At 35.1% G+C, this 13,021-nt stretch overlaps 1 protein-coding gene across 1 annotated transcript in view; it reads left to right on the forward strand.

Moving 5' to 3' along the window:
• Positions 1-13,021, forward strand: part of TTN (titin) — a 237,732-nt gene that overhangs the window by 97,811 nt on the left and 126,900 nt on the right. Inside the window, exons 127-143 of the mRNA XM_062498574.1 lie at positions 219-296; positions 1,319-1,435; positions 3,818-3,901; positions 4,097-4,459; positions 6,161-6,238; positions 6,744-6,818; positions 7,025-7,111; positions 7,597-7,713; positions 7,883-7,969; positions 8,243-8,326; positions 9,244-9,335; positions 9,562-9,643; positions 9,969-10,046; positions 10,265-10,348; positions 10,573-10,656; positions 10,854-11,213; positions 12,797-12,880. Coding sequence (XP_062354558.1) covers positions 219-296; positions 1,319-1,435; positions 3,818-3,901; positions 4,097-4,459; positions 6,161-6,238; positions 6,744-6,818; positions 7,025-7,111; positions 7,597-7,713; positions 7,883-7,969; positions 8,243-8,326; positions 9,244-9,335; positions 9,562-9,643; positions 9,969-10,046; positions 10,265-10,348; positions 10,573-10,656; positions 10,854-11,213; positions 12,797-12,880 — 2,034 coding nt within the window. The remainder of the gene's footprint in view (positions 1-218; positions 297-1,318; positions 1,436-3,817; positions 3,902-4,096; positions 4,460-6,160; positions 6,239-6,743; positions 6,819-7,024; positions 7,112-7,596; positions 7,714-7,882; positions 7,970-8,242; positions 8,327-9,243; positions 9,336-9,561; positions 9,644-9,968; positions 10,047-10,264; positions 10,349-10,572; positions 10,657-10,853; positions 11,214-12,796; positions 12,881-13,021) is intronic.

Genomic DNA, 13,021 nt, shown 5'->3' on the forward strand with positions numbered 1-13,021 from the left:
CTTTGTTTGTTAGCATCTGTAACCTTTGTAGGGATCTCCCCTTTCTTTTGACTCTACTCATTTTTGTCCTACGGACATAAAGGATGCTTTTCAGCAGTGTCTTATTTTTGTTGCTGTTGAAGTTCGCTTAGCACTTTTTTTAAAAAAAATTTGGAATAAGAAACATATACCTGCATTTCGAATATTGTAATTAAATATTCTTGCACATTATTTTTAAGTGACTGAAGTGCACAGGAAAGTTATCACAGAAGAAAAAGTTGCAGTTGCTAAAAAAGAAGTGGCTCCACCAAAGAAAGGTATATAAATTTTCAGAATTACACAAGAGAAGTCTTGTTTCAGGACAGTGGTTTGTATTTATGTCTAGTTATCTAACACAGACTCTAATGTTCAGTGTTTGGTGTCTTTTTTTCATTTTTGTTTTTTACTTGAAGAAATGTCAAGTCTCTGATTTGTGTTTTGTCATCTCATTATGTTTATATACTGTGATTAATTTAGCATCTATCACAATAAACTTTTTTTTAAAAACTGCTAGCAGTGCCCAAGAAGCCTGCGCCAGAAGACAAAGTACCTGTTCCAATTTCACAGAAAGTGACAGCTCCACCAGCTAAAGGTATACAAGTTCTGTTCGAAGTACAGACAGCTTTTAAATATCAAACATCCATGTGAATCATACTCACAGTCTGCCTAGCTAATCAAATTTGTCTCTCCTGATTTGGTTATAAATGAAAAATACTTTTGTCATTTCCTCTTCAAAACACTGCTGAGTGTGACAGAGAATAGTCATGTACCTTTATTCTTTGCATTTTTAGCTACTATTTAATTTCATTGATCACTCTGGATGCTTAAATGCTTGCAAAGCTGAGTGATGACACTTGCTCAGTGAAAAGAAATTAACACAAATTTAAAAAAAATTCTCAATGTGTATAATATTGTCAATATTCAGTGAAATGTTTCAAACTTATAAATACGTTCTCTGTTTCTGTGCTTTTCTTATGTTTGATTTTGTTATGTACCCTGTGTGTGTGGTGTTCTGCAGTTTGAGTTTCTGAAGAGTTTAGAGATGAAATATTTACCTCTAACTTTCATCTTCATTCCATCTTACTTCACAATATGTGAATATTCTGTTCCATTTTTATTTGTGTTGGTCTATATATCTATTACTCTAATACTAGATATATTATTTTACTGTGTATTATTTGTATGTCTCATGTGACAGTTGTGTTTATCATATTTTCGTTAAAATAGCGTGCTATTTGTTCCCAATTGTTTGTCTATAATTCTTTCATATGAATTTCAGAATGTGTGTGATTTCTTTTAGAAGTTGGTATTCTTACAATTACTATCTTTAAAGTGCCAGAAGCACAGAGGAAAACTACCAGAGAAGAAAGAGTATCCATGGCTGTTCAAAAGAGAAAAGTGTCTCCACCACCAGAAGGTAGTCCTGCCCATGGGTTAATCTATGAACAGATTGTGCTCATGTAGGACTACCAGGGCTTCAGGCTTATTGGTCTGGTGCATCTCCTGAGGGTCACATTTAGAATTATTGAAATGATTTAAGTTGGACAAAACACTCAAGGTCATTGAGTCCAACCATTAAATCCACGGTAGTCACAGAGGAACTTTTGCAAAGTCTTTGAGAAATACTAGACACATTTTTCACAATTACTCTGGGTGTGGGTGGTGTCAGGAAATAAGTTATTTTTCTAAGAAACTCCAAACGGGATATTTATTTTTTTATATAATATTGCACCAGAAAAAAATATTAATGTTAGAATCTGTCTTTGAAGTACCAACTGAAGAAGAACACTGGGCTATGTCAGAGGAAGTATCCGTTTCTCTCCACACAGAAAAGGAGATTTCATACACAGGTATGAAGACTAAAAAGATTCTGTATCCAAAGTTACATCTTGTCAGCTAGTATAAAAAATCAGAGAGAATAAAACAAAATTTCATGTCCTTTGCTATTGCCAGTTTATCAGGAAAGTGAAGCTTGTAGAATAATGCAGGACAGCATTTCATTCTTGCAATTTGTTTAATTCTTTCCTCTTGGCTTAATGCTGTTCTTGTAGTGGAAGCCAAATAGTTTCATTAGGTCCTCCTTTTTAAATCTTGCCACCTCTCTGTGACCTTTGAGGGGAAACAGGAGACAGTCTTTGCTTTCATTTTAATTAACATGCTTTACTATTCTGAAAAGACAGACAGACCTTTCCCATTCTGTAAAAGCAACTCCTCACCTAAATCTGAAGGTGAAAGAAAAAATCTTTACTGTTGCCTACATGGCAACAGATCCAATGTAATGGATCTGCCTACTCAACAGTCCACAGCCTTTAAAGAAAATTTATTGCTCTTTCACTTTTGTGGATTATCAACTGATTTGTGAAAAATTACCCACAAGATGTCCCACACTTACTACTTGCAAACTGATACTGTTGATAAACAGCATTATCATATTCATAGCATGGAAGATTGATACAGAAAAATCAGTGTGAAGTTAAATTATCTGTTTAGTGTCCAATGATGGGGGGACAAGCACGCTATGAGTACCAAGATAATAAAAGACAATCCTTGGTTCTCTGTAAGGTAGGTGTAATATGCCATGTGCTCCGGAAAGAAAAGGATCAAAGCAGAAAGACATTAAATGCAACAGTTCTCCAATGGGGTACTAAACAGTGGTGTCTTAGCTGGCAGAAAAGAATCCAGAGGAACATGAGCTTTCTGAAGAGGGCACTCATGAACAGTGCAGTTTTTTCAAATTTACCAAAGTACCACTTTCAATCAGTTTCAGTTGTTCAAATGTAGATGTACCCGGCATTTATAATTAAATATCAAGGACTCTGCCAGAAAATACTTGAAGAGGAAAGGAATCTTCATTCACATTGCCCCAAAAAAACCACCAAGCATCAAGACTTGTGGCAGCCACTCATCTATGCTCGCTGCAGCTTAACATGAATGAAAATTCTAGAAATTCTCAAATATGTCACTGACGGAATGGATTCCACCTCTTAAGGTCAGAAAAAATTAAATCTGTTAAGAAAATTCCACAGTTATTCTCTTGGCAAGTCTGCCAGATCTTAAAATGCCAAGGTAATTTTCTGTGCAGTTTCCAGTTATATTGGTCAAAAATTTTCCAAGATACTCAGAAGACAAGACCCACACACTGCTGTAAAAGAGAGTATGCTGCTTAAACATAGCATTCTTTCCTGAATAAATCTTAAAAACTGAACATACCCACATCTTAATCTTTTGGAAATGCTCCTGCTTTTACAAGGAATGGCTCCTTGCCATGTCAGAACAAACAAGTCACTTTATGAAAAGTGATTGATGGAAAAGGAAAAACACCTTCCTCACTGAGCAAGTCATTCTCCACATATTCCTTCAGCTTCATCTGGAGTTTCCTATAGAAATCTTTTGTTGTCAGTGAATGAGGACTCGATCTCTTCCTGAGGTAGTGCAAAGTGCCACTGCTGTGGAAAGGAGCTGCTACAGAGAACAATGTTTATTGATTTTGCAATTGGATAGCTTTGGATTTTGAGTTCTGCCCATCAGCAAACTTAACTTCACTGTTGGCAGCAGTGGATGAAGCAGGAATCATATCACCTGCTTATATTGGTATCCTGCAAAGTTTGTTGTTTCTTAATTAGAAAGAAGCCTGATGACTTCCCTAGCTACATGTCCAGTGACAATAAGCACACTTGTCTTTTACATGTCAGCCATGTGTTTGTAAGATATCTTTTTCTGTTTCTTGCTAAGAATATTTTTGCTTTTAAACAATTTACATCTAAAAATTCTTAAATGCAATTGTACTGTATCTTTTAAGTGCCTGATGTACCAGAGAAGGCTATTATTGAAGAAAGAGTACCAATTTATCCTCCTAAAAAAATGGCAAGACCACCACCCAAAGGTATACTGGATATAGTTACTGCAATATGGTGTAAATGTTTTTTGTGTCTTGGATGTTCCATGTATAGTGAGTGCTGATTTGTTTTCTATGGAATGTTCTTTGGTTAATTCTTAGTTGACAATGCCTTGTGATCCTTGTTATCAATAAGATCTATGTGCTAAATTGTAAGGTTCTTTTAATTGGTATCTTTTTAAGTGCCCGAAGTACGCAAGACAGTCGTCCGAAAAGAAAAAGCATATATTGAAGTTCCTCAGTATGAAGAGGAAGAAGAGATTCCAAGATATGAGGAGGAAGAGACCACCAGATATGAGAAGGAGGTAATCCATTACAAGGAGGAAGTTCGCCATTATGAAGAAGTTAGTCACTATGAGGAGGAAGTTCCTCAGTATGAAGAGGAAGAAGCTCCTCAGTATGAAGAGGAAGAAGCTCCTCAGTATGAAGAGGAAGAAGTCATCCATTATGAAGAAGAAGCTGCTTATGGAGAGGAAGTTGCTGAATATGAGGAGGAAGAGCCACAGGTTCCTCAGTATGAAGAGAAGGCTCCCCTACCAGCTAGAGGTATACTTTAACTTCAGGGTTTGTGTGAGAAAAAGTAGTATCTTTTATGTTCTATGAAAAATACCAGACTTTTGGTTTAAAATGTTGCAGTGTGCTTTACAGTGTGTGTTTTTAGAGATGCTTATTGATTATTATATAATGTGATAGAGTGATGGCTGTATATCTACTCTTTACCAAATTCAAGTGTTCCATGTCATACATGTTCGTTCCTCTTTCACATGAATTCTGCATAGTCCACTATAAAAATTTAACTGAGCTTAATTTCATCCTCATTTGAGGTCTAATTTTGCTATTTTGTGCTTGAAATACTTAAAATTGCTTATGTAAAGCCTGCAGTCATAGACCAAAAATTCATTTATCTAGAAAATAGCTAGGATACTTGAAAATAAGTGATTTAGGAACACAGGTCACACTGAATTCTTTTCAGAAACCTTAGAAAGCCCTGTGGTTAATGTTTATTTTTGTCTTGAAGGGAATAATATACTTCCATGAAAAGTGAAAAAAAAAATCCATATTTACACAATCTTTGTTTAATCTTAGGACTAATTTTTATGGTATGAGTATAAATTTTCTATGTTTTTAGTACAGGATGAACATAATATTCATTACTTAGGAGAACTAGGTCATGCTAAGATCTTGGCAATAGAGCCTTTCTGCATCATAATACAAAGATACAGATCATGCATATCCAATTTTCCAAAACAACATAATCATCTAAGAGTATGATTTCCAGTCCTGATTCAAATCATTCTATAGTGTCATTTTTCCTCAAAGAAGTTCAGAATTTCTTTTGACTAATTAATAAGTGTCAAAATTATATCTAACATTGTTTGCAGTACAAATTTTGTTATGAGCATGAGAAAAGATGAGGCTGCACACTGCAAAAGCCAGGTTAATCCTGAACAGAAAGATTAGTGTTGGCTGAAATTTCCATTGAATCTCTCACATTAGCTACGTTTAATTCATATATGCTCCAGACTTTCTTCAGTATGCTCAGAGACAATGGAATTATTCTCCTGTCATTGTAAAATTTATATGGACATCTGTGGGATTTGGAGTGCAAACAAAAATTTAGATACGTTTTAGTAGAAAATTTGCCTCACTGCATTAAAGTCTGCTGATTTCAGAAGAGTGAAGTGATTTTTTAAAAAGCATTCCATTTACCCAACAAATTGTGGTATAAACTGCTGGTTACTTACAATGGATAGATCTGTGCTTGAAGTAAGTCAGTTGATAAACAAGGTGTGCTTGGGTTTTTTTAATGTAGAAAGTTCTTGGAAATTTTTCAGGAAGAAAATGCAGTCAGCAATTTATATTTAATATATATAAAAGAATATGACCAGATGCAACCTATTATATGCCTGATGACCACTGGGACATGTTTTAATAGCTGGTTCAAAAAAAGTCAGACTCTGACTTAATCTTCTGATCAGCAAAAAAAAGTCCTGCAAGTTGAAAACATTTTTATTGATGGGCTCCATGGCTGAGCAGGGAGAATTGACATAACAGCAGCTAATATGATGTATTTGTTTTGTTTTGTTTTGTTTTTTTGTCTTAGTGATAAAGCCCTTTTAAATCATAGCTGTTTTTTGGAGTATGTGATGTTTGTTTGCATGTGTATGTATTTGTGATGTTTGTTTGCACTTTATGTTCCTGTTGTTATGGGATGAAATACTTAAAACATTAATGGTATCTTTCAAGTGCCTGAGGTTCCCAAGAAGCCTGTTCCAGAGGAAAAAATACCTATTCTGAAGAAAAAAGAACCTCCTCCAGCAAAAGGTATATATCATCTCTTCATGTTAGAAGACATCCTCTGAATATGTAATTCACATTATTTTTCAGAGGTCTTAATTTTTTATTACTTTTTGATGTTCTTTTTGGAAAGGGATCTTCATATGAAACATTTGTGTTGCTGTCCTTTATGTTTCATTTCCTTTTTGAGTAGCTTATGGTTTATTTTTGTAACCAAAATCATGTCTTTGAAGTGCCCGAGGTGACAAAGAAACCTGTACCTGAAAAGAAAGTCCAAGTGCCGAAGAAGGAAGCTCCCCCAGCTAAAGGTATATGCACTTGTAAATATCTGTGATCAGAAAGATCTTCTAGCACTCATTTATCTTCTCACTTACGTTAAAAACTAGGATAAAAAAAATAGTTGTTACTTTCAAGGACTGTGGTTGATTTTGTTTGTGTTTAATTGTTTTAGTGTGACTGGTTTGTATGTCATGTTGGTTTAGATTTCCATGCCAAGCTCAATATTTAATAATATCTTACTAAGTTCCAGAAGTGCCAAAGAAACCTGTGCCAGAAGAGAAGGTTCCTGTTCCTGTACCAAAAAAGAAGGATGTTCCACCAGCCAAAGGTATATGACTTGATATAGCTCTTGACTGAATGTTTTATAAAAAAAAATTGCAAAAGTCAGTCTTTTTTTTCATATGTGATGTAGAGTGAAGAAAGTTTTTAATTCTTGACAGTTCTTTATCATCCAACTTTATTGACTCATATCAATGTTCTTTACCTTATGTCTCAAAAAATTAAATTCTTAAGCTACAATAATATTTTTTCAAGTGCCTGAAGTACCAAAGAAACTTGTGCCAGAAGAGAAAGTACATGTCCCAGTGCCTAAAAAAGTGGAAGAGCCTCCACCAGCCAAAGGTACACCATTTTAAACTGTGTGATTCTATTTTTGTTTCTTCATCTTTATAAGAAGATTGTTACTGCCAGTGGCAATCCCATTCTTCAGCCTAATGTGTTTGAGCCACTCCCTGAGCTGTTTGATCAGGATGCTGTTGTGTCTGTCTGTCAGTCATGGGGTCTGCACTTACCCTACACTTTGGAAATGTCTTTGTGTTTTGTATTGTCTCTGTCTTTTGGATCTTATATATCTAAATCATTTTAAAGGACTTGCTGTTTCAAGAACAGATGATGAAAAATTTATCTAAACAGCCAAACTTCTCCCTTAGCCTTACCACACCAGTTTGTAGTTCTGTAGTCTCTGTATATTTGTAAGTTTATATCTGTGCATAAATCTGTGGAAAAAATCAGTGTTAACTTTCACACATGACTAGATTTTACCATATTTGCATAGTTATCTTAATATCAAATATACAGTTATCTTTTTACTAGGTTTTGTATTACAGTGAAAATTAATTCCCAAAACAAAAATGTCTTTAAAGTGCCTGAAGTGCCCAAGAAGGTTCCAGAAAAGGCAGTACCTGTCCCTGTACATAAAAAGCCAGAACCTCCACCAGCCAAAGGTACTGCTTCCTATAGCTGAACATGTGGATAATGCTTGTTCTTGTTTCTGTGCATTTGTTGTTATAATTTAACTGAAGTGTCGTAGCAGCATGTGACAATTGTACTTGCTAATTCACACTCTGTGTAAGTTGTGTCTAAGTTTTCTACAATTAAAAACTGTCTTTAAAGTGCCAGAAATACCAAGGCCCAGAGAAGAGGTACCTATTTCTGCTCCTGAAGAAGAAGAGGAGAAGGTTCCAGAGATGCCAGCAAGAGGTACGGCATTCCTTCTTGAAGATTATGAGAGCCTTGTTCAAGTTATTAATAGATCTTCATCTCCAGTGATTGTTTTAAGCTGGATGTAATTAACCTTCTGAGAGGAGTTTTCTTCTTCTTCTTCTTCTTCTTCTTCTTCTTCTTCTTCTTCTTCTTCTTCTTCTTCTTCTTCTTCTTCTTCTTTCTGGTCTTTGTGACTTTGTTCTGTCGTTTTAGTAGTTTTGATGTTCTAAAAGCAATTACCAATTTCTTATCAAAACAATATCTTTAAAGTGCCAGACGTGCCCAAGAGAGCTGTTCCAGAAGAAAAAGTACCTGTTGCAGTTCCTAAAGTAAAGAAAATCCCACCAGCTAAAGGTATATCACATCATGGTATATGCAGATAATTCCTCTCCCTCTTATTTTCACATTTCAGTGGAACCTAATTTTAACATTCAATTTATACTCATGTGAATTCAGGTCCATGGCTATAGCACCCTGCTGCTTCCCTGTAGTGAGTAGTGTTAGGGCTCACACAGGGCTTGTCTATTTTGTTATTGACTGCAGCCAGCTGAGAATCAGGCCTTGAATGATCTGCTTTTTTGCACTATAAGAAATTACTGTGAATGAAATCATTCCTTATGATATTAACATCCAGAAATAATTTTTAAAGTAGTTTATTTAAACAAAACAGCTAAACTAAATTTTATGGCCCTTTACCTGTAAATTGTTCAATTTAGGGAGATAACTCTTACATGTGCCTTGAGAATAAGCTATATTATCAAGGTTTTTAGCTAAACTATGCAAAAATAACATCAATTTACTGATCATACTAATAACCAGATCCCATACCCTAAATGTGAAATTCAGAGTGAAGGCAGACTATTGCAAAGACCACTACTGGATGCCAAGCAGATTCTACCTCAGCAGCTGAGTATTTTAGGGGGGGGGGAATGAAAAAGAAAACAAAAAAAAGAAAAGCAGATACTGAAAATTTTTACGCAAAAAACCTTAATGCAATAATCTTCTTTAAACTCTCATTTGTAGAATATCTTGCTAATATTTTCTGTTTGCAGTGACACTGTGGAATTAAAAATTGGGCAAAATTGCTAATCCTCATATAATCCTTGTAACCCAATAGCACATTGCTATTTTCAGGGACTCAAAAATGCCCAGTAGTTTCCCCTATTTTTATTTCTAATTTTACTTTTAAAGTTGGTGTCCTTGTGCTTTATGTTATGGATTTTTCTTTGTGATGTTGTGAAATTAAAGCTCTTAAAATAATATCTTCAAAGTGCCTGAGGTTGCAAAGAAAGTTGTGTCTGAAGAAAAGGTTCCCATTTTTGCTCCTGAGAAAGAAGAAGAGGAATTTACTCCAGAGGAAATTGTACCAGAAAAAGGTACATGATCTTTTCTTGCAAGTCACTCATGACATCTTTTGTGTTCATTAAAATTAATCTCTATTTCTTGTTCTAAGTTCTATATAACTCTTATATATGTTTTAGGGGCAGTTTGTGGTCTTGTTCTGTGTTTTTATCTCGTTTCCATGTTCACATTTTTACTGCTCTGAAAGCAATTTTAACATGTGTTTGCAAAATAATATCTTTAAAGAGCCAGAGATTCCTAAGAAACCTGTCCCAAAGGAAAAAACACCTGTACCTCCACCTGAGAAAGTGGAGCTCACTCCAGCAAAAGGTGCATAAGTTAACAATGCGTTGTTATTCTCATTCAGTGTCTCTGTTGAGTTTGTTATTTATGTTAGCTTTGTGTCCCTGCTGCATTTCTGTATTGATATCTCAAGGTGCCTGTCAAACTCCTAGCACAAAACAAGCTCTAAAATTATTTGAGTTGCTCAACAAGTCTGCCTATGAGTGTAAAGTGTCTTTTGTTTAAATGTCTGTTTCATCTTTTAAAAACACATTCTGCAGATCAGTTCTTATCATGTCTCTTTGTACATGTTTTCTGTTCTCTTTCTTATACCACTGGTGGATGACATTCTTAAAATAAAATGTCTTTAAAGCACCTGAGATGCCTAAGAAACCCATTCCTGAAGTGAAAGAACCTGTTCCTAAAAAGGTGCCACCTCCATCAGCCAAAGGTACTGCAGACTGTAAATGCTGTTATGGTTAACTGATAATATTCTTGATCTAAGTTGAGTTTAGCAAGAGATACTTCAGTTTTTCTGTCCTGTACTGTATTTTTCACTACACTATTTGTTTGTTTGTAAGTTTTTTCTCTGTTGTTTCTAAAATTCTGGCTTTGTGTCCATTTAAAATTTGTGCAAGAGTACACTGAAGTTAGGTCTTATCTTTAAAGTACCCAAGGTGCCTAAGAAGGTTGCTCCTGAAGAGAAGGTGCTGGTTGCTCCTGCTGAAAAAGTGGAGGTTCCAGCTGCAAAAGGTATATGTACTCCTTATAATTAATAGTTATGCTAGGAATACCCTTCTTCCTTCTAACTTTCATTTCTGTTGTACAAGATCTTTGTCTGAATTTATGTTAAAACTCTTCATTTTCAATGTTTGCATTGTTGAACCATAAAGATCTGTTTCTTGTGCTTTTCTATGTGCACTCCTCTAAGGCAATTTGGTGGTTTTAATTCCTAAACAAAATCTGTATCTTTAAAGTCACAGAGGTGCGTAAAAGAGCTGTGGTAGAAGAGAAGGTGCAAGCTGTTGTGCCCAAACCCAAAGAACCGACACCAACCAAAGGTACAGATATATTTATTCTTATTTCTCTCAAAGATATTTTTTCCTCCTCATTCTAAACTCTTTTTTAATATGTATATTTTTTCAGAAGCGTAATTTTATTATTTAATGTAACTTACACTTGAGGTTGTCATGCGTATTCTCTGTTCTTTGTCAATTATCTTGGCTAACATTAAAAAAATAATTTAAATAATTGTCAGGTAGTAACAATGATACTGTTTCTAAAGTGCCTGAAGTATCCAAGAAACTTGTCCGGAAAGAAAAGGTCCCTGCTCCTGCACCTGTGGTGGAGAAGTATGAGTATGCCTATGAAGAATATGAGAAGTATGAGACATACGAAAGCATTGAAGAGTTTGAGAAGATTCAGGAAGCTGAAGAAATTGAGGCATACGAGGAACCTGAAGAACCTGAGGGATATAAGAAAATTCTGGAACGGGAATATGAAGCAGAGGCTGAGGAAAAAGACGTCTATGAAAAGTATGAGTTTCAGGAGAAGGAAGAGATCTATGAGAAATATGAGGAGGTATATGAGGAGGCTTATGAGACCAAACCAGCTATAGGTAAATCAAGTCACGACTTCTTTGTTCTTATAGTGTGTTGAGTTTTCAGTTACTGCTTAAGCCTCCTTTGGGTGTTTGTTTGTATTTTGCCTTGTTTATAGTCTCATGTGTGTCTGTTGCTGGTAACGATCGATCAGTTCTGAGGTTGTCTCTATCCTAGTCCTAAAGAATTCCCTCCAACGTAAATTGAACCAGGAGGGTTCCCTCCCTGACTGCCCAAGGGTGAAATAGTGGAGACATAACACAAGCAGAGAAGATGTTAATCTTCTGATGTAACTCAGCTTCAACCTGAATTACTTTTTATGCATTATTATTTAATTCTTTTGTCAAGTTTGGCTCCTTTGAGTTACAGATATTAGAACTCATGTAGAACCTTCCTTCCCATCATTCAAATTTATGATCTTCGGACCCCTCACACCAAACAGAAAGTGCATCTACAATGTATCAAAAAGATGCACCTTGATATTTCTTATTTTATTACTCAAGAATTCTGAGATGACTTCTCCCTTTTTTCTGTATAAATTATGAGATGGTTCCTCTGCAAATGAGTGATTCCTCTGCTTGCAGTCTTTATATCTGTTTCATCCAAAGTAATTTATAATCCATAATGACATATTTTTTAAAGTGCCTGCGTTGCCCAAAAGACCTCTGCCAGAAGAAAAAGTACCTGCTCTTAAAAAAGAAGCTCCACCAGCTAAAGGTACATCATCCATCTGATAAATTTGAAAGCACAGCCTTCTGCATGAGTCTCTGAATCCCTAAATCCAGTACTTTACCTATTCTGATTTGCCTGCTAGCCTCTTTTCTTTCACAATACTATAAAAGACAGATAACTAAAGAAAAAAATATATTATTTCTTTAACAAAACAAAAATCAAACAAATTACTTCCTGGAGAAAAAGGGAATTAAGTTAGTATCTTAATTTAATTTTTGCCATCACAACATAAACTGGAACTTTCTTTAACCTAATGATGTGCTGGAGTGTGTGCTATCTTTATAGGTATTCTCTGTATTAGGCTTTATGGACCATAAATGTCACAAAGAGCAATTTCAGTAAGGGCTAGAGAAGTTACTGCACTCGTCCAGAGTTCTGTAATTTTTTTGTTCATAACACTAAATTTTTCAGAAATTAATTTTGTGCTAACTTTTGTAGCTATTTCTCATATGAATTGACAGAATTAAATCCGTGGGGAAAAGTGGATTAGTTTGCTTGTTTGTTTTTAGAGAAAAGCTTGGAAGTTAATTGATAAGAAATGGAAACCTTACTGTATTCTCAGCAACCAGTAATTAGAGCTGAAAGTACATGAAACCTAATTGTTAAGGCCTATCCCTATCCAAAATTTATCCATAAACAGCAGTGGATTTCTTTCACTGAATACTGAAACTCTAGCTCTGTTAAACCTAGCAAAATACTCCAGATAGGTTGCCTCTTTTCTATTATGTGTATTTATGTATTTGAGAAATATTTTTGTGTTTTGCTAAGTTTTCTGACTCTTTGCATTGCTTTCTTTTTGTTTAACTTTTATTCTTACGCAATACTCATACTGCAAACTTTCTTAAAAAATCTACCAATGTTTTCAAAGTGCCAGCAGTGCCGAAGAAACCTGTTCCAAAAGAAAAAGTACCTCCTGCTATTCCTAAAAAGGAAGCACCTCCACCAGCTAAAGGTATACTTCCTCTTCCTTGTCCTTGTGAAACTTGAACTCTCATTTCAGTCTTTTGTCCTCATTATTTGTTGAGAAACATGTGCATATGTTTTATGTCTCCACAAGGGTTTCTTTTTATCTGTTTTTCATTGAGTCTCTTTT

Source organism: Cinclus cinclus, chromosome 9 (genome assembly GCF_963662255.1).
Source record: "Cinclus cinclus chromosome 9, bCinCin1.1, whole genome shotgun sequence".
Taxonomy (NCBI): domain Eukaryota; kingdom Metazoa; phylum Chordata; class Aves; order Passeriformes; family Cinclidae; genus Cinclus; species Cinclus cinclus.